Consider the following 22,097-nt stretch of genomic DNA (forward strand, 5'->3'; position numbering starts at 1 on the left):
CTTAATTTCTTCTTCAGACTGTTTATTGCTAATGTATAGAAATACTACTGAATTTCGCAGGTTGATCTCATACTCCTCCATTTTCCTGAATTTTATTTTTAGCTCTAGTAGCTTTGTTGTGAATTTTTCAGGATTTTCTATACATAAGACCACGTAACCTGCAATAGAGGAAGTTTACTTCTTCCTTTCCAATTTGGGTGCCTTTCATTTCTTTTCCTTGCCTAAGTGCTCCAGTTAGACCTTCCAGTACAATGTTGAAGAACAGTGGTGACAGTGGGTGTCCTTTTCCTGTTCCTGTTCTTAGAGGGAAAGCTTTCAATCTTTCACCATTATGTTAACCATGGGTTTTTCATGTATACCCTTTATCATGTTGAGGAAGTTTCCTTCTATTCCTTGTTTTCTAAGCATTTTTATCAAGAAGAGGTGCTGGATTTTGTCAAATGCCTTTTGTGTCAATTGAGATGATGATGTGTTTTTTTGTGTTTTTTTTTTTTTTTTTGCTTTGTTCTGTTAATGTAGTGCATTACATTAATGGGTTTTCTTATGTTGAACATCCCTTGCATACCTTGGATAAATATCACTTGATCTTGGTATATAATTCTTTTCATTTGCTGTTGGATTTTGCTTGCTAATATTTTGTTGAGAATAGTTGCATCTATATTTGTAAGGGACACTGGCCTGTAACTTTCTTTTCTTGTGGTATCTTTATCTGGCTTTGATATCAGGGTGATGCTGCCTCATAGAATGAGTTAGGGAGTGTTCCTTCCTCTTCAATTTTCTGAAAGAGTTTGAGCAAGATTGATGTTAACTCTTTGTGGAATGTTTGGTAAAATTCCCCTGTGAAGCCATCCGGTCTTCAGTTTTTCTTTCTTGGGAGGTTTCTGACAGCATTATTCACAACTGCCAAAAACTGAATCAACCCAACTGTCCATCATTCAATGAATGGATAAATAAAATGTGGTATATACATACAATGAAATATTATTCAGCCACAAAAAGTAATGAAGTTCTGATAAATGACACAACACCAATGAACCCTGAAGACATCATGTTGACTGAAATAAGTCAGAAACAAAAGGACAAATACTGTATGATCTCACTGATATGAAGTAATTAGAATAAGCAAATTCATAGAATCAGAACTAGAATACAGGTTAACAGCACCAGGGGTGGAGTAGGGAATGGGGAGTTAATTATTAATTGGTACACAGTTTCTGTGCAGGGTGATGGTAAAGTTTTTAGTAATTGTTGGTAGTGATGGTAACACAGCATCATGACTGTAATTAACACCAATTAAATATATATTTGAATGTGGTTAAAAGGGAAAATTTTAAGTTGATTGTATGTTACTAGAACAAATTTTTAAAAATTACACTGTACAACACAAACAGTGAACCCTAATGTAAACTATGGCCTATAGTTAATAGTATAATTATTATAATATTGTTTCATTAATTGTAATAAATTAGTACCATACTAATACTGAGTGTTAATAATAGGGAAAACTGTGTAAGGAGAGGTATATATGAACTCTACATTCTGCATGATTTTTTTGTAAACCTACAAGTTCTCTAATAAAAATTTTTTAAAGAGTTCTTAAAAATATATATTATTTAACAGTTTGATTCCTTTTAAAATAAAATGAAGAGGACCTCTAGATTATATTCTTTGTCATTATTTTTTCCTCTCCACATATTGATAAATTATTATATTACGCTGTGCTGAGCAAGCTTTTCTTCTTGCTTTCATACTATACTCTGTATCCCCCACTCCCAAGTCTACATCCTCTGTCTACCTGACCCTTCATCCCACCTTGTCAGCTAGAAGTAGTGGTCTCCAAACCTTAACTGTGCTCCCTTATGAGTAAAAATTTTGATTACATAACTCAAATATCTATATATATTTATATATAAACCAACTTGCACTATATATGCTAAAATATTATGTACTTCATAAAGCATAAATTTAAAAATTGAAATTCAAAATAATACTAAGAGCAGTCAATATTTTCTTCCTGTACTCCAGTAAATCATCTTGGGTACTACCCCACTTTGAGATCACTGCTTTGTATAAATCATATCCTGACTTTTCCCCACCTACATACACTAACCAAGCTGGCTATACTAGTTGAATTGGCCATCACCTCACACTAATATCTTGCTAGGCAGGCCTAAGTGACCATATATAGTATGTGCTTACTCAGCTCTCACGTCTGATATCAACGGAAAAAGACTCCTGATGACTTGGGGTAGAAAATAATTAACTTTCAAGTAGAATGCCACTGGTAAGACCATAAGAAGTTCTCCTCCAGCGAACAAAGAGAAATTATTCTATGATCCTTCAAAATATCGTATTTCCATTTCAAATCTTTCTCAATCCCATCTTCACCCAGGTTTCAAATAGCTGCCAGAACAAAACAGTGCTTTCATGGTGGGTGCTACTGTGACCGATACCAAAAAGGCTTTAGCATTTTAACCCTTTAGCTATTTGTCTGTCAATATGTATCTGTGGATAAGCTACACTGGAATTGACAACAGCTATTCTGGGCACTCAGAAGCCTTTCATTCAAATTTCTGAGCATCTATGGGCCAAATATTATAATTAAGAATTTACTTCCAGATTTCTGGCCATGTTAAATATGGCTAATATTATCAAGTTTGACTTCCACACCAAATAAGAAGCCAGCAGAGGAAAGAAAGAAATTAGTTACCAGGGGAGATATTTTATTTTGAAGAGATTTGTTCCAGATATATTCATTTCTGTCTTAATGACCGTAAGAGAAAACATACTGTCCACTCCTGTTTCCATCTGAAGGGACTTTAGTAAAAAGTGATACTCCTGGTTCTCTCACCACCTCTCACTCCCTTCTTTTACTCCAGTGGAGAAAAGGTGTCTTATCATTATAGTGTTAAGGAGAAAAAAAACTGGACATGGAAGGCTCAACCAATTCTAGGCAGAGGGGATGCATTCTGGCCCACCTTCTTCCGTGCAATGAGGGGTCTGATCCACAGTATAGACCAGAAGTTGCCTAACTCTGCTTGGAACTGAGTGGGTAAATTTAATTTTTTTTTTTTTTTTTTTTTTAGATATATGAGGATGAGTAGAACTATATTTATTATGAGAAGAGGAAATAGGGGTGAGAAGATAATTGCTTTTCAGACAGAAAGGGCTGTCATGTTAGAACTAGTGTTCTTACTAAAGGGCCAAGGAAGGATGCTTGGCTTATCCAAATAAAAACCTAAGCCCTCTTCATAAAAGTGCTGATTCACGTCAAGTGATAAAATATATTCAAAATGAATGAAAACACAAATCATGTAATTATGACTATTGTGCCAGTTTGAATGTATTGTGTCCCCCAAACGCCATTATCTTTGATGTAGTCTTGTGGGGCAGACGTTTTGGTGCTGATTAGATTTGCCTGGAATGTGCCCCACCCAGCTGTGGGTGATGACTCTGATGAGATATTCCCATGGAGGCACAGCCCCGCCCATTCAGGGTGGGCCTTGATCAGTGGAGCCATATAAATGAGCTGACTCAAAGAGAAGGAACTCAGTGCAGCTGTGAGTGATGTTTTGAAGAGGAGCAAGCTTGCTAGAGAGGAACGTCCTGGGAGAAAGCCATTTTGAAACCAGAACTTTGGAGCAGACGCCAGCCACGTGCCTTCCCAGCTAACAGAGGTTTTCCGGAAGCCATTGGCCATCCTCCAGTGAAGGTACCCGATTACTGATGTGTTACCTTGGACACTTTATGGCCTTAAGACTGTAACTGTGTAGCCAAATAAACCTCCTTTTTATAAAAGCCAATCCATCTTGCATTCCGCAGCATTAGCAAACTAGAATAACTATAAAGGTCATGTCTATTTAATGAAAAAATTCATATTTTGAGGGAATTAATGACAAGCTAGAATTTGTCCACAGAAAGACCAGGACAGTGAAATTTATACAAATAACCTTAGATGAAAGAGTTGAAGAATTCAATTAAATATTTATTGAACAAATGCTGAAAAAATGAACAGGGAGTATGTTAATCTGAAGATACAATAAACAAATTCAAATGTTCAAAGGGCTAGCACACAAAAAAATGAAAGATTAGTTATTCAGTGTTTCTCTAAAAGGCAGAACATGAACTGAGGGATAAATACAAGCAACCAACAGGCTGCAAAGAGAGTTGTATCAAGTGTAACCCTTATCTTAATAGCTTCTCTTCCAATATCATGCACTCCACACTTTTCCTTTCTTCTGAAAAGGGATATTATAACTTAACATATCTTGTGAACATCTCAAATAAGCTGCATTTTCACGGCAAGCCCTCCACTGCCAGCAATGGATGCACTCACAGCATCAGCGAAAAGTCTAAAGTTAAGAAACTGGTTTTCAAAGGAAAAGCCTTTTTGTTCCTCAGCTATATTTTAGTATTCTCAGGAGGTGAAGCGAAAAAGAGAGCATATTCTCCAAAGAAGGTGAGTCTGAATCCCCAACAACTGTGATGTTGCCTTCTGGGGACAGTCATCTTCAATCCCCAAATGAATCAAACAACTATCAACCAAGGTACTTGTGGGAGTGTGCTGGGGGTGGGAGTGGGGGTGGGGGGGTGGCGGTGGATTGCAGTGAAAACATAGCTGACAAGATCTGTCTACACTAAACAGGAGAGCTATGTTTATGAGTCATTAGGAAAAATAACCTCACCATGTAGTACTGATGGGCTCCATCCAAATTGATGAATACTACAAAATGAGAATTGTTTCAACAACTACTTAGCTAATGTTTAAGGACAAAATATATATAATACACTTCATATTTTATATATATATATGTATGTATATATATATGGAGAGAGAGAGAGTGTGTAAGGAATGCCGAGGTGCTTAATCCATTTAATAAACTGAAAATAAAAATTTTACATTTCTCTATTTGTCAGTGTACAGGATCCTGAAGGTGGATCTTAAACTCTGTATGACAAATCAGTTTCCAAGGAAAGCCACATAATCAGTCAATCTGGCTAACTGCTGTTCATTGGGGAATAGTGGAACTGGGGCAGGCTCTAATAGGGGAATAAACTTGTTAAAAGAAGCATGCAGGGCCCCTGCAAACAGCTTTTTCGGCATAACCATTCTCGTGGTGGAGTCAGCTTGCCATCCTTGTTCTAAAATACCTTTCACAGCCTCTTCTACAGGAAGCCAGCGAAGGCTGAGAAGTCATCGGCGATTATGGAGGTATATGCTTGAGAAACCAGGGTGAAGGCTCGTCTCCTCATTGCATCTCAGTGCTTCCATGACTGGCTGGACCGTCTCAGACCACTGGTGGGCACTAATGGTCTGTACGTCCCAGGGAAGTCTCTCTGCCAGATTCTCTGTCCTACTGACCAAATTCCCCCAAGTTGAAAACTGGCAGATTTTATAGCAGGTGGTATTCTTTTCCAAAGATATGCTGCATTATTCATGTCATTATGGAGCAGATATACAGCTAGAAGCTGACCATACACTGGGGGTGTAGCAATTCCTCCAGGAGCCTTGAGCTCCTGATTCTTGCACTGATCCAGCAACTTTCCGAAAATGAAGGCACTCCCTGTCATCAGTGCCACTGGCATCTTCCCTGCCAGTCCCACCACCGCACCTTCCCAAAATCCAGGTAAATTTAATTTTGAGGTGAAATATTAGATACTTGATGGCCACACATGAAAGTCCCATACTCCAATTCAGTACTGATAAATTTGATATTTTAACCATTATCTATCTCGCTTTTAGGTCTATTTTTCAGAAGATTCTAAACTCTAAAACTCTAACACTGATATTTTCAAATATGAGAATTCCAGCTCTTTAATGCATTTTTCCTCAACATTGCCTAAAGCAGAGACAACCATAAAAGCCAAACATGTTTTAGTTAATCAAACCATTTCTCTTTTACACAGTAAGCAAATCTTTTCAAATTCATCTACTATCCAATGATGATGTCAATCCCTTCCCCTTGTGGCTAAACTAATACCACATCTACTAATCATTTCAGAACCTTACAGAGATAGTGCTGGATGTAACATATTTTTCCTATTCACATTTTGGCTTAAAAAGTTCTCTGAGAATATGGTATGAACAGTATACTATAAGCCAAAAAGGGCCAAATAGGTCAGAAATCTAAAATTCCACAGCATCTTCCTTTCAAAGATCCACATGGTAATTAGTAAACTTATGCCAGCCATTCAGTGTTAATTCTTATCATTCTTTGTAGACCAAAGAAAGCAAAGGGAGATATACAAAGTATTTCAAGAAGCTATACTTACAAATTATCCTGTATTATTACTGTTAAAAATAAAACTTAATTGATGGCTATGGTTAAGAAATTAATTTAATTTTCTGGCTACTTGTTGCTAGATATGGTCCTGAATTTGTTTTTTAAGAATTACCATAAATTTAGCAGCTTAAAACAACATCCACTGATTTCTCACAGTTCTATAGGTCAGAGGTCCCTGCCATCTCAAATGGGTGTCAGCTGTCCTCACAAGTTCCTTTAGCTTGTTGGCAGAATTCAGTTCCTTAAGGTTGTAGGACTGAGGTCCCCATCTCCTTGCAAGCTATACACCAAGGATGATTCCCAGCTCCTGGAGCCCACTCTCCAGTCCTTTCCATGTGGCCCCCTTCCCTCTTCAAACCAGCAATATAGCAAATTCTCCTAGAGCTTCTCTTCTGCTAGCAGCCAGAGAAAATGCTCTCCTTTTAAAAAGCTCACTGATCAAATTAAGCCTACCTAGTTAATTTCCCTCTTGCCATATAATATAGCAAAAGCATAGGAATAACACCAGGAGGCAAAAGTCATGAAAGCCACCTTAAAAGTCTGCCTACCGCAGTTCCTATATTACTATCTTTCTTGAAATAATGATATAATACACTTCCGTAACTCAGGGTGGTGAAATGCCTCAGAAGCATCAGTATGAAAATTTGTTTTTATATATGTAAAGTATAAATGTAGTTTGATTTTATACCAACCATATAAGATACCCTGGAAATTATTTTTAATAAGTCACAAATATAAATGGATTTACATATTTTGACTCTCCACTAAGTGGACCACAGGAAAAAACATACACACGTAGGTATTCATTGATTCAAAAATATTTGTTGAAGGCCAGTCACTGTTCTTGACACTGAATATAAAACAGTGAACAAAATAACGTCTTTGTAAAATAGATTATGGTTGCCTGGGGCTGGAGAGTGGGGAATAAATGGGGAATAATTACTAATGGGTACAAGGTTTCTTTTGGGGGATGATGAAAATGTTTCAAAAATATACTTATGCTTGCACAACTCTGTAAATATATTAAAAACCATTGAATTGAGTATTTTAAAAAACTGAAATTTCTGGTTTTCAAATTATAGCACAATGAAACTGTTGAAATAAAAACAAAAAAAATAAATTAAAACAAAAAAAGTCTCTGTCTTCACGAAAGTTACATTCAAGAACAATTTTACTTGTAAGAACTTCCTGCAATGACAGAGATACACTATACACTGTTCAGTATGGTAGCCACTAGCCACATGTGGCTTTTTAAGCCCTTGAAATGTGGCTGGAGTAACAAGGAACTGATTATTTTCATTTAATTTTAAGTAATTTAATTTTACTTAATTTAAATAGCCACATGAGACTACAGACTACCTTATTTGACGGCACAGTTCTAGAAGGGAAGATAATATACAAATAGCAAATAAAATACAGCACCTAAAGTAATGATGCATGTCATGGAAAGATAATGGTGGAGCACTACCATTACTGTGAATCTGACATACATCTATAGATATGTCTCAGATGTGTATATATATAGATAGATATACATTGCACATATATATATACACACATGTAAAACAGATTAGATATTGTGGTTATTTGAATTAATAATAGGGAAACTATTTTTATCCTCCTTATAAAATCTTCCTAAGTTTCTTTGAAAAAAATTTTAAAAACCACCTTTGAGGTCATGCCACATATTTAAAAATATTTTTAAAAACTGTACAATACAGAACAGCATTATTTGAATCTCTTTCCTATAATACAATGATTCTTACTATTTTGAAATCAGAGATCACTTGAGAATCTTATAAAATCTATTGCTTCCAGCCTAGAAAAATTCTATAATATTTTGCACACAAATTTGAGGATTTACCAACCAATCACAACCCATCCTTGGATCCAAAATTAAGAATTCCTCTTATTAGATATATTCAAATAATCACCAAGCTCAGAAATAAATAAAATACTGCTGTTATAGAGGGCTTTTTTATAATCTTTTGATTTATAACTTTTAATTATATCTTTTGATATCTTTGTGTACTGTAAAATGCACTCATTCATATTAACTTCGTAAAAGAGAAGTAAGAACTTGAGAACATTCACTAAAGAATGAAAAAGACATGACTGAAAAATTAAAAGAAGCAGGCACAACTGAAGAGATACAGCAGTCTCAGTCTCAGCTTGGTCATCAGTGGGCATGTTACTCCGGGTATATTACTCAAACTCACTGAACCTAGTTTCCTTTTGTGTAAAATAGTTATAAAAATAGTACTTACTTCATAAGATTGCTTTAAAAATGTAATGCAATTAAAGATGTAAAGTATTCAATAAAGCAGCACGGCAAATGCTTGTTAAGTTCTTGGCACTGGAAGAAAAAGATTCCAAATTCAGTTCAATCTTATAAAAAACTCATGTTCTTAAGTAACTCCTATGCTGTCTGGAAATCCAGGAGAATATGAGTTTATAACTAAGGAGAAGCTTCCTGAAGAGTAATAGATGACTTGATAAGGAAAGAAGACAGAATGACATATTTTAGCAGTTCATCTGCTACTTAGTAGTTTTTAGACTGCATAAATAATTGCTTCAGTTCTTTCAGTATGGTTCCACTATAAAATGAAAATAATATCTACCTCACAGGATTTTCACTGACATTAAAAGAGGAAAAATATGTAAAAGGTTTTTCCACCACAATATATCATTTCTTTTATAAACTCTTAACTCAAGCTTTGAAATGCTACTACATTACTATTTCTCTTACATGAAATACAATAATAAATTCTATTTTAAAAGAAAAAAACTCATTACTAACATAATTATATTGTCAAAAAATACAAATGAAGCCTGGCGTGAAAATTAATACATCAAAACACGAAAAAGGCTCTTAATGTTCTATTTTTTTTTACATCAGATACAGAGAATGAACTTTATAGTTAAATTACACTGTGCATTTGTTTTTAAAATGCTTATATTTTAGCTATAAACTTAATAAGGGGCTCTGCCCCAATCAAGATGGCAGAACAAGCAGCTCAGGGCCTCATCCTCTCCAAAAAGCTTTGAAAAACCAGTAAGAGCTGGCAGATACATCTTTCTCAAAGCTTCAGAAAAAAGTTATAGGTTTGTAGTAAGAAAGTGAGCACCAAATCAAGAAAAAGGACACTTAAAACCAGTAGGATCACATGTCATACATCCCCCATCCCCCACTGGATCAATGAAGTGTCAGCCCATGCTCCCAGTGTGGATCCATGGTCTCATTTCCAGAGGGAACAGAGTAACTCTTGTGCACATACTAGGAACATGTATTTTCTAGCCCAGTTTGTCTGGTGGTGGCCTGAAGGACTCACTGTTTACAATCTTGCCTTATGTGTAGAAGTTGGCACACTGAACTCTCCTACAGAACACTTTGGAAGAGTATCAAGTTTTGGTGCCTGGGACAAGGGATTGCTGACTACAGGACATACAATGCAGTGCCTGCAACTGTGAGAAAACTGTTTCCTACAGAGGAGGGGACATTCCTATCCACATAAGCAGGGGAATTCCTCGGGCCAAAAGCATGCCCAAGACAAGACGCATACATAGCAAGAACCAGGGAGGCCCTTATGCTTTATACTGAACTATTCTCTAAAGCCTTTGAAGGCTGAGCTCTGAAAGAGAACAAAGTCAATCTGCAAAGACTAGGAAAAGTGTTTTCTTTTATTCCTTCTCTCTCTCTCTTTTTTTTTGATTAGCTCCTGGTGTTCAAGAAAAGTTCTGTCACAACACTAGCTGGATAGAAGCAGAAGGAACAGACATCTGCCTCAGAGTCTACATTCTAGCAGTAACACATAAAAATATCAAAACGTTCAGGTTCAACAAAAGATTGCAAAACATGCAAAGAAACAGGAAGTGAAGCCCAAACAAAAGAGATTAAAACGTAAGAAGCCATCAATGAGGACAATCAGACTTGGGCATTCAAAGACTTAAAAAATGGTCCTAAATATCCTCAGAAATAAAGGAAAACACAAAGAACTAAAGGAAATCAGAAAAAACAATAGATGAACAAAACGGGAATATCAATAGAGAGATGGAAATTATTAACAGGGCTCAAACAGCTGAAGACCACAGTAACACAACTTAAAAATTCTCTAGACAGGTTCAAAAGCAGATTGAAGCTGGCAGAAAAAAGAATCAGTGGACATGAAAACAACTGAAATTATCCAATCCGAGGAGTAGAAAGAAGAAAGACTGAAGAAGAATAAACAGAGCCTGAAGAACCTGTGGGACCTATTGGGCGGGCCAATATATACATTGTGGAATTCCAGATTGAGACAAAAGAGAGAAAGAGGCAGATGGAATATTAAAAGAAATAATGGCTGAAAACTTCCCAAATTTAACAGAAGACATGAACATACACATCCAAGATATTCAACCAACTCCAAGCAGAATAAACCCAAACAAACCCACACTGGGACATGTTATAATCAAACTTTCAAATGGCAAAGATAAAGAGAGAATTCTGAAAGCCACAAAGGAGAAGCAATGTGTCACATATAAGGGAGCCTCAATAAGATTAAGTGTCAATTTCTCATCAGAAACCATGAAGGCAGGATGGCAGTGGGAAGATACATTTAAAGTGGTAAAAGCAAAAAGTTGTCGGCCAAGAATTCTATACCTGACAAAACTGTCTTTCAGAAATGAAGAAGGGATTAAGATAAACAAAAACTGAGGAAATCTGACACCACTAGACCAGCCCTACAAGAAATGCTAGAGGGAGTTCTGCAGTTTGAAAGGAAAGAACACCAAACAAAAGACTGAAGCCACATGAACAACTAAAGTTCTCTAGTAAAGATAATGACGTGGGTAAACACAAATACCAATACTATTGTATTTTTGGTTTGTAATGCCACTCTTTACTTCCTACATGATCTAAAAGGCAAATGCATAAAATGTAATGATAAATCAGTAGTTGTGGACTCATGATGTATCAATATGTAACTGGTAACAAGAACTATATAAAGGTGGGAGAAAGGAGGGATATAGGAACATAGTTTATGTATGCTAAATGAAGTGAGGTTGGTATCTAAACAAATGAGATTTTTATAGACTTATGATGTTAAATTTAAGCCCCATGGTAACCACAAAGAAAATATCAGAGAATATGCAAACTTATAGAGACAGAAAGTAAAGCACAAATTACCAGGGGTTGGAAACAGGGACAATGGGGAGTTAATGCAAAATTTGTGTAGGTTTTCTGTTTGGAATGAAGGGAAATTATGAGTAATGGATATTGGTGAGTGTTCTAGTTTGCTAATGCTGCTGGAATTCAAAACACCAGAGATGGACTGGCTTTTGTAAAAGGGGGTTATATGGTTACACAGTTACAGTCTTAAGGCCATAAAGTGTCCAAGGTAACATATTAGCAAACGGGCACCTTCACTGGAGGATGGCCAATGGTGTCTGGAAAACCTCTGTTAGCTGGGAAGGCACGTGGCTGGCATCTGCTCCAAGTTCTGGTTTCAAAATGGCTTTCTCCCAGGACATTCCTCTTGAGACAGCAGTTCCTCAAAAATGTCACTCGTAGTTGCTCTTGGGGTGTTTGTCCTCTCTTAGCTTCTCCAGAGCAAAAGTCTGCTTTCAACAGCTGTCTTCAAACTGTCTCTGATCTGCAGCTACTCTCTCAGCTTCTGTGCATTCTTCAAAGTGTTCCTCTTGGCTGTAGCAAGCTCTCTCCTTCCGTCTGAGCTTATATACTGCTCTAGTAAACTAATCAAGGCCCGTGCTGAATGGGCGGGGCCACACCTCCATGGAAATTATCCAGTCAAAGATCTCGCCCTCAATTGAGTGATAATATCTCCATGAAAACATCCAATCAAAAGTCTCCAACCCAATCAACACCAATGTTTCCTGCCCACACAAGACTGCATCAAAGATAATGGCGTTTAGGGGGAAATAATACATCCAAACCAGCACAGTGAGAGAACTGCAATGTTGTGAATGTGATTAATCCCACTGAATGATATGCTTGGGAAGTGCTGGTGTGGGAATATTTAGGAAGTATATATGCTTTCACAATTCAAAATTTTAAAAGAAAGAAAGATAAACTAAAGAGATAATAACAACTAATTGCAGTATTTGATACTGGGATGCAATCTAAGAATGAAAGAAAAGGTTCGACAGGACATTAGTAGGACATAAGAAAAAAATGGAATACATAATGTAAGCTTTGCATCAATGTTAAATTTCTTGAACTTGATAACTGTACTTGAGGTGATTACATAAGTGAATATCCTTGTTCATAGGAAATGTACATGTAAGTATTATGTGTTCAAGAAGCATGATGTGTACAACCTGCTCTCAAATGTTCAGAAGATAGAGAGATGACAGACAGATGACTGATTAGATAGATCAATAGATATGGTAAAGGTGGCAATATGTTAAAAATTGGTAGATCTGGATATCTGAGGATGTGGGGGGTATGTCAGAGTTCTTTGTATAGGGTTTGTATTATTTTTGTAACTGTCCTGTATGTTTGAATTATTCCAAAATTAAAGGTTTAAAAAAACTAGTAAGTATCTTCCCCTCCCCACTCAGGAAGAGCATAAAGTGGGCCCCTATCAACCATCTCTGTCATGCACTAAGCAAATGTCAGCAAAGAGGGGAATCCTTTAAATATGTGTATGAAGTTCTGGTCACACCCTCAAGCTTCTCATACATGAAACTGACCAGAATCAACACCGCAAAAACTTTCAGAACTCAATTATAGTGTGGAATGCCACCCAAGTCTCTGGGGAGCAGACAAACAGGGGAGAGCAGAATAGCACAGCAAAGGCTTTAAAAACTAAGCTGACATTCAAATCTCAGCCCATATAAATGAGTCAGTGCACTCCTAGGTATACACCCAAGATAAATGAAAACACATGTCCTTACAAAAACTTGTCCACAAATGGACAAAAGCAGCATTAGTCATAAGAGCCAAAAAGTGGTAACAACCCAAATGTCCAACAACTGGTGAACAGATTAACAGACTGTGGTATATCCTTACAATGGAATATTATTTGGTAATAAAAAGTAATGAAGAACTGGTACATGTTACAACATGGATAAACGTGAAAATATTAAGCCATGTGAAACCAGTCAGTCCCAAAAGACCATATATTGTACAATTCCATTTATATGAAATGTCCAGAATAAGCAAATCTATATAGAGAAATCAGATTAAGAATGGCAGAAAAGGAAGTTAAAATCAGGGGATGAAAGCTAAAAAGTATGGGGCTTCTTTATGAGGTAAGGAAAGAGTTCTAAAATTAGATAGTATTAGTTGTGACACTGTGAAAATACTAAAAACCACTGAATTGTATATTTTAAAAGGGTGAATATTCTGGTGAGTAAATTATAACTCAAAGATGCTATTTAAAAAAATAGCAAACCAGGACAAAATGAGCTGACTGCCTCCTAGAATAGAACATTTAAATAGGAATCAGAGTCTCATACATAATACTGAAAATATCCAGGAGTGAAATCCAAAATTACTTGTCATACCAACAGGAAAATCTAAACTCACCTATGAAAACACAATAAAAAGGTGCCATCAACAATGTAACACAGATGTTAGAATTATCTAACAAGAATCTTAAAGCAGCTATTAGATAAATGGTCCAACAAGCAGCTATGAACACTTTTGAAACAAATATAGAAATATAACATCTAGCAAAGAGAAGATATAAAGAAAAAATGGCAAATACAATGTCTAAAATTAGAAAAAGAAAAAAACCTTACCAGATGGGCTCAATAGAAGAATGGACATGACAGAAGTAAAAAATCAGTGGACATGAAGATAGAGAAGTTAAAATCATCCAATCCAAACAATAGAGAAAAAAAGAGATTGAAGAAAGAGAATAAAGCCTCAGTGACATGAGAGTCAATAACAAAAGATCTCAGATTGTCTCACTGAAGATGCAAAAGAGAAGAGTGTAGAGCTGAAAAAAATATTTGAAGAAATAGTAACTGAAAACTTCCCAAACTCTGAAAAAGATAAAAACCTACAAAGCAAGAAGCTAAGAAAATAACAAACAGAATAAACCCAAATAATTCCATGCTCATGCATATCATAATCCAATTTCTGAAAACTAAAGGGAAAAAAAACGGAAAACAAAGAAAATTGACATTATTTATAGGGTAATAACAAATCAAATAACAATGGATTTCTCATCACTAACCATGGAGGCCAAAAGGAAGTGGCACAAAATTTTTCATGTGCTGAAAGAAAGAACTATCAACCCAGAATTCTATGTTCAGTGAAAACACCCTTCATAAGATCAGTGAAATAAAGATACTATAAACTGAATGTAAACTAGACTCTGTCACCACCAGATAACCCCTAAAAGAACTGCTAAAGAAAATTCTCCAAACAGAAAGAAACTTAGAACATAAGGAATGAAAACAAACAAACAAAAAAAATATATATATATATACATCCGATAAATTTAACAGACTATTCTCTTCTTGAGCTTTTAGAATATATAATAGTTAACAGCAAAAATCAAAACACTGCATGATTTGGTTTTCAATGGATTTAGAGGGAATATTTAAGACAATTACATTATAGAGGGGAGACGGCAAAGGGACCAAACTGGTGGTAAGATTTCCATATTCCACCTAAAACAGTAAAATATTGATACTAGCAAACTGTGATGAATAGGTATATTGTAATACCTACAGCAACCACTAAGTAAAACAAATGAAAGTAAACAGATACACTAAAAAATACTATAAATTAAATAGAATACTTAAATGTTCAAGTAGCCCACAGGAAAGCAAGAAAGGGGAAAACACAGGAATCAAAAACAAAGAAAACAAATAGTAAACATATACTGTAATAAAAGGGCAGACATAAATCCTGACATATCAACAATTACATTAAGTGTAAACGGTCTAGCTAAACTGCCTCAGCTATGGCGAGTAGTGGCAGTGCCAGGGAGATGGCAGCGGCAGCGAATCTGAATGCTGTGAGGGAGACTACAGACGTTCTGCTTGAGATTTCAAGAATTTTGAATATTGGCTTAGATATGGGAACTCTGTGCATTTGTGTACGGCTTTGTGAACAAGGAATTAACTCAGAAGCTTTACCATCAGTTATTAAGGAACTTCGCAAGGCCTCCAAAGTACTGAAGGCTGCTAAAAATATGACAAGTTAACTTTCTGGAGAAATCCTGATGAGAAATGTCAAGCTCGGCAAAAGGATTTGAAGACTGCATTGTAGTCAAGAATGTAGAATGAAATTACTGCATGCCGCAGTATAGAAACATTTTGGTTTCTTTTTAAGAATTATAAACTATAGCTTCATAAATCAGTGGAAAGTGGCTTAAGAGAGAACTATCAAATGTGTTTACTTCACATCTTATTCATTTTTTTTAAAGGCCCCAATGCTTTGGCATTGCTGTGTTCATATTTTTGTATTCCTTAATTTATACCTCTGATAACTTTAATTTTCTAAGCAGTCTGTCTATCAAATGTACACATCACTGTGCTTGGTTGAAAGTCTAGTGGAACCCATTAGTAGTGATACAGTAGTTACGACTTGTTAACATTTCCATTATAAACTTTAATTTTGAATTGTTTATGCATAATAACTGTGGATTTAGTTGTGTTGAGCTGTAAGCTGACAGAATTTCAGCCACTATTTGTGAATTTTTTTTAGATTCATTATGAATATTAGAATTGGGTTTTTTTTTTAAATAAGAGCATAGAAAGCATTTCTTGTGAGCTCTTTAATGAATAATATTTAGTTTTATACACGAAGTTTGGCTGGCTGTTAATGTTAATCTGGTCATTTTTATGCTGAAATATAAAACTTTTAGAAACTTAGATTTTAAAAGTAATGACAGAGCTTAACTTAGTATCATTTGTAGTTTTATTCATTTAAATCTAATGAGAATGGTTCACTTTCTAAGTTTTATACCCTATAAATTAAGGTCTAAAAAAATAATTTATAAAATGAAACATGGCCAACATGCAAAATTCCCTTTTGATTTTATTACACAAAAGTAATTTGAGTCTTAACTAGTAAACCTTGAATAAAAGTTAGGATATTGTTGATTCTCTTCCTGTAACAGAAATCTCAATGGAAGATTTTTCACAAAATTAATATGAATTTAATCTGATTTTATTGTTTCTTAAATTTTAGACTTTTTAAGTTTACATTTAAATGATAGTACATGCATTCCCTCTTTAGTAGCATTTTTTTTTCAGACATGCTGAAGTGGTTTCAAAAAAGACTAGTAATATTTAAATAGCAACTTTATCTACTGTTTTAAAAATCCAGTCTTTTAACTAGATTGGCTTTTTAAACACATGGCATCTTTATCAAGCACAATGGAAAGGTCTATTGACAGAACTGACTGAGAGACAGTAACTTGTGACAGTAAGTCATCTGATAAACACTGCAAACACTGCATGTTATCTATAAAATCATATAAAGAAAACACTTTTGTCAAGCTCTTAATTTGAGCAAAATTTGTATATCGTATCAGGCCTTAAGAGTTGATAGTTTTATTTATGATTTTGTAGATTAAGTTATTTATGTATGAAACAAAGCAGGAAAATATATTGAAAAGGGATGGTTTACAGAGGGTTTCTTTAATGTGTTACATATCTGAAATGTAAACATATATTTTTAATGTATACTTAAATACTATTTAAGGGAATCAAACAAAATAGTGATGCAATTGCAGTGTGTGCATACTGTTGTCAATGACAAAATTAAAACCATTTTGGTGGGAAAAAAATGTAAATAGTCTAAAGACATCAATTAAAAGACAATATCATCAAAACGGATTATGAAACATGACCCACTATATGCTGTCTAAAACAAACTCATTTCAAACATAATATCATTCAAAGGATAACAGGAAGTTCTTTAATGAATACAGATGCAAAAATCCTCACAAAATACTCGCAAAATGGAATCCAGCAGCACATTAAAAGAATTATACCTAACCAACTGGGATTTATTCCAAGTGTGCAAGGCTGGTTCAACACAATAAAATCAATTAATGTACACCACATCAATAAATCAAAGAGGAAAAACCACATGATCATCTCGATCAATGCAGAAAGGCATCTGACAAAACTGAACACCCTTTCTTGATGAAAACACTCAAAAGGATAGGAATAGAAGGAATCTTTCACAATATGATAAAGGAAATATATGAAAAACCCACAGCTAACATCATACTCAATGGGGAAAGACTGAAAGCTTTCCTTCTAAGATCAGGAACAAAACAGGGATGCCCACTGTCACCACTGCTATTCAACATTGTGTTGGAAGTTCTAGCTAGAGCAATTAGGCAAGAAAAAGAAAAAAAAAGGCATCCAAATTGGAGACAAAGAAGTAAAACTTTCACTATTTGCAAATGATCTGATCCTATACTTAGAAAACCCAGAAAAATCTGCAGCAAAGCTACTGGAGCTACTAAATGAATACAGCAAAGTGACAGGGTACAAGATCAACACGCAAATATCAGTAGTATTTCTATACACACCATTAGTGAGCAATATGAGAAGGAAATCAAGAAAAAAAAATTCCATTTACAATAGCAACCAAAAGAATCAAGTATTTAGGAATAAACTTAACCAAGGCCACAAAAGACCTCTACATAGAAAGCTACAAGAAACTGCTAAAAGAAATCAAACAGGACCTTAAAAAATGGAAGAACATATACCATTCATGGATTGTAAGACTAAATATAGTTAAGATGTCAATTCTACCTAAGCTGATTTATAGATTCAATGCAATACTAATTAATAATAACTTACTTTGCAGAAATAGAAAATACAATAACCAAATTTGTTTGGAAGGGCAAGGTGCCCTCAATAACCAAAAGTATCTTGAGAAAGAGTAATGAAGTGGGAGGTCTCATACTACGTGACTTTCAAAGCATATTACAAAGCTACAGTGGTCAAAACAGCATGGTACTGGCATAAAGATAGATACAGTGACAAATGGAATTGAATTGAGTATTCAGATATACACCCTCTCATCCATGGACAACTGATCTTTCATAAAGCTGTCTAGCGAACGCAACCAGGACAAAGCAGCCTCTTCAACAAATGGTGTTTGGAGAACTGGATATCCATATCCAAAAGAAGGAAAGAGGACTCCTATATCATACTTTATACAAAAATTAACTCAAAATGGATCAAAGACCTAAACATTTGTGCTAAGATCATAAAAGTTTTAGAAGAAAATGTAGGGAAATATCTTAAAGATGATGTGATAGGAGGCAGTTTCCTAGACCTTACACCCAAAGCAGAGGCAATGAAAGAGGAAATAGATAAATGGGATCTCCTCAAAATTAAAAACTTTTGTACATCACAGGACTTTGTCAGAAAAGTAAAAGGCAGCATATGCAATGGGAGACAACATTTGGAAACCACATATAAGATAAGGGTTTAATATCCAGAATATATAAAGAGATCCTACAACTCAACAATAAAAAGACAAACAACTCAATTAAAAAATGGGGAAAAGACATAGATACTTTTCTGAAGAGGAAATACAAATGGCTCAAAAACATATGAGAAGATGCTCAACTTCACTGGCTATCAAGGAAATGCAAATCAAAACCAAAATGAGATATCATCTCACACTTACTAGAATGTCCATTATCAAAAAAAAAAAAGAAAAGGAAAGGAAAAAAAGAAAACTACAAGTGCTGGAGAGAATGTGGAGAAAGGGGCACACCTATTCACTTGGTGGGAATGTTGAATGGTGCAGCCACTCTGGAAGGCAGTGTGGCGGTTCCTAAGAAAGCTAAGTACAGAATTGCCATGTGATCCAGCAATTCCATTACTAAGTATATACTCAGAGGAACTGAAAGCTAAGACATGAAGCAACACTGTAAACTGATGGTTTACAGTGGCATTATTCACAATTGCCAAGAGAAGGAAACAGCCCAAGTGTCCATCAGTGGATGAGTGGATAAACAAACTGTGGTATACATATACGTTAGAATATTACACCGCTATAAGACAGAAGAAAGTCACAGAGCATATAACAACATGGATGAACCTTGAGGACGTTACGTTGAGTGAAATTAGCCAGAAACAAAAAGGAAACTACTGTATGGTCTCATTAATATGAACCAACATTAATGAGCAAACTTTGAGAGTTAAAGCAGAGAACACAGGTTATCAGGAGATAAAAAGAGGCCAGAGATTGGGCATTTGATGCTCAAGGAGTAGAGGATTTTCAACAAGATTGATTGTATAGATCCAGAAATGGATATCACAATACTGTGTGAAAGTAGCACAATACTGTAAATACACTGAACAAAGATGATTATAAGTCAAGTTGAAAGAGGAAGGCTAGGGACATGTATGACACCAGAAGGAAAGATAGAAGATAAAGACTGCGACTGTATAACATAGTGAAACCTAGAATGGTCACTGATGGTCAATAAATACACAGATATAAAAATATTTGTACATGTGAGACAACAAAAGAAAGTCAACTTTGCAAGGTGTCAAAAATGGGATGGCATTTGGGAAAAATATAATCAATGAAAACTATAGAGTCTGTAGTTAACAGCCATATTGTAATATGCTTCCAGAAATTGTAACAAAGGCAATATACTAAAGCTAATTGTCTATGAGAGGGGAGTATAAGGGAGGGTTATGGAATTCTAGGTGGTGGTAGTGTTGTCTGACCTTTTTATTTTATTTTACTTCACTTTTATTTTTTCTTTTATCCTTTTTATTATTCTTCATTTAATTTTTTGAAGTAATGAATGTATTCAAGGGCTTATTGTGGTGATGAATGCACAACTATGTGATGATACTGTGAACAACTGATTGTACACTGTGGATGACTGTATGGCATGTGAATATATTTCCATAAAATTGGGGGGGGGGGTGGATAATAGGAAGAAAATTAGGTGGATATAGTAATAACAAAGTAGACCCCAGAGCAAAAACAATTACCAGGGACAAAGAGGCACATGACATACTGATGACAGGGTCCATTCACCAAGGAGACTTTTATAAAAACCCTAAAAGTGGTTGCATCAAACAGAGTTTCTAAAACCATGAAGCAGGAGATGCAGATCTGAAGACAGTAGAGTAGGGAGTTCTAGGATTCAGTTCATCCTCCAGGGCAGCTATGAATAGCCAGTAACTGCCTGAAATAACTGAGGGGCTCTAGCAACCAGAAAACCTTTACACCATCTGGGGATGAGCAGAAGGAAGAGACTGATAAACTGCAGTGCAGAGTTGTGAGTAGATCTCTCCACGCTGCAGAAGCTGATGCCCAACCCCCGCTGGCGTGGCATGCTGCCTCAAGAGCCACTCCCTGGCTTGAAAAGGAAGCCCTCTCTACCAGGAACAGGGGGCTGGGAGCCTCAGCCAGGCACTAACTGCAACTTCTGATTAGTGAATTCGGACAGCTGGCTACCACACAGGATAGAAAGCACCAGCAGATTTGTTTCAACCCCATTTGCAGCAGGGAAAAATCAGGATGGATTAACAGTTACAGTAACTTTTCAGGGCAGCAGAGATCAGTTCCCTAAAGGATGGCTCTTCCTCAAGAAAAGGGGGAGACAGGGCCAGGCACCAACTTTGACTCTTGATTAGCAAATTTGGGGTGCTGGACTCCAGCTCCGAGAACATCTACAGTTTTCATCAGCCAAATATAGAAAGCAGCTGGCAACCTCCATTTCAAACCTGTCCCTAGCAGGCGGGGCTTTTAACCAGCAAATTCAGAGGGCTGGACTCCAGCTCCAAGAGAACAGCTACAGATTTAACTGGCCTTGGGTAGAAAGTAGCTGGCAGCATCCGTTTCAACCCTGCCCCCAAGAGGGGCATAAGTGGGGCTGATTGAGAGACACGGTAACTTCTCGGGGCAGTGGGGAACAGGATGCTGAAGGGCTGTTCTTCCCCAAGAAAAGGCAGGAAGGCAAGGCCCAGCACACTTTGCAGCTGTTGAACAGGGTCTGAGATCTGAGCAACAGTTTCAACCCGACTAGGCCAAAAGCAGTTGGCAACATCTGTCTCAACCACACATCCAGCAGGGGCAAGGTCAGCTGATAATTAAAGGCACAGTACCACCTTAGGACAGTGAGGAACAGTTGGCTGAAGAGAGCCATCTGCTGGGCATGATAAGAAAGCAAAGAATCAGGGAGACATCATAGAGAAGATTGGCATCCTTTCCGTCTCCTCCCAGGGCAGCACTTTGGAAAAGATATACACCCCCTTTGTGGGTCCTGGACCTTTTTAACTGGGAAAAACTGACTTTGGTAGGTCCTCTCTGGAGGGACTCTCCTCCCAGAATTAGCACTCCAGGTAAAAGTAGCTAGACATAATAAAAGGAGTGTTAAAAACATATAAGGGGGGAAAAAAAAGAAAAAGAAAAGAAAAAAAACTAGTGTAAACTCAAAAAAATCATACCATATATTCAGAGCAAGAATCAGATGAATAAGAGCTGAAAAAATTCTAGTCAGTTAAACACGAGCTATTCTAAAGCTCTAGAAAAAATTGAACCAAGTGTCAAAGAAGAGCTATAGCATAAAGACAGTCAACAAGAAAACCCTAAGCAAGAAAGAGAAACTGAAACTCAGAATAAACTCATCAAGAAAATCAGATGCCTAGACACCAGCAAAAAATAAAAAGCCATACTAAGAAACAGGAATATATGGCCCAATCAAAGGAACAAACCAAAACTTCAGATGAGATACGGGAGTTGAAACAACTAATTAATGATACTCAAACAAATCTCCTAAATAAATTCAAGGAGATGAAAGAAAATGTGTTAAAAGAGATAAAGGATACAAAGAAGACACTGGGTGAGCATAA

General features: G+C 36.1%; 2 protein-coding genes and 1 pseudogene across 2 annotated transcripts in view; 1 reads left to right on the forward strand and 2 right to left on the reverse strand.

The window, feature by feature from the left end:
• Positions 1-22,097, reverse strand: part of ATRNL1 (attractin like 1) — a 1,027,996-nt gene that overhangs the window by 992,777 nt on the left and 13,122 nt on the right. The gene's annotated exons all lie outside the window — the stretch shown is intronic.
• LOC119510403 lies at positions 4,961-5,586 on the reverse strand (annotated as a pseudogene).
• On the forward strand, positions 15,203-15,445 carry LOC119510404 (mitotic-spindle organizing protein 1-like). The gene has a single exon (XM_037804688.1). It carries the CDS (start codon positions 15,203-15,205, stop codon positions 15,443-15,445), a length of 243 nt encoding a protein of 80 aa, XP_037660616.1.

The sequence above is a fragment of the Choloepus didactylus genome, chromosome 15 (genome assembly GCF_015220235.1).
Source record: "Choloepus didactylus isolate mChoDid1 chromosome 15, mChoDid1.pri, whole genome shotgun sequence".
Classification (NCBI taxonomy): domain Eukaryota; kingdom Metazoa; phylum Chordata; class Mammalia; order Pilosa; family Megalonychidae; genus Choloepus; species Choloepus didactylus.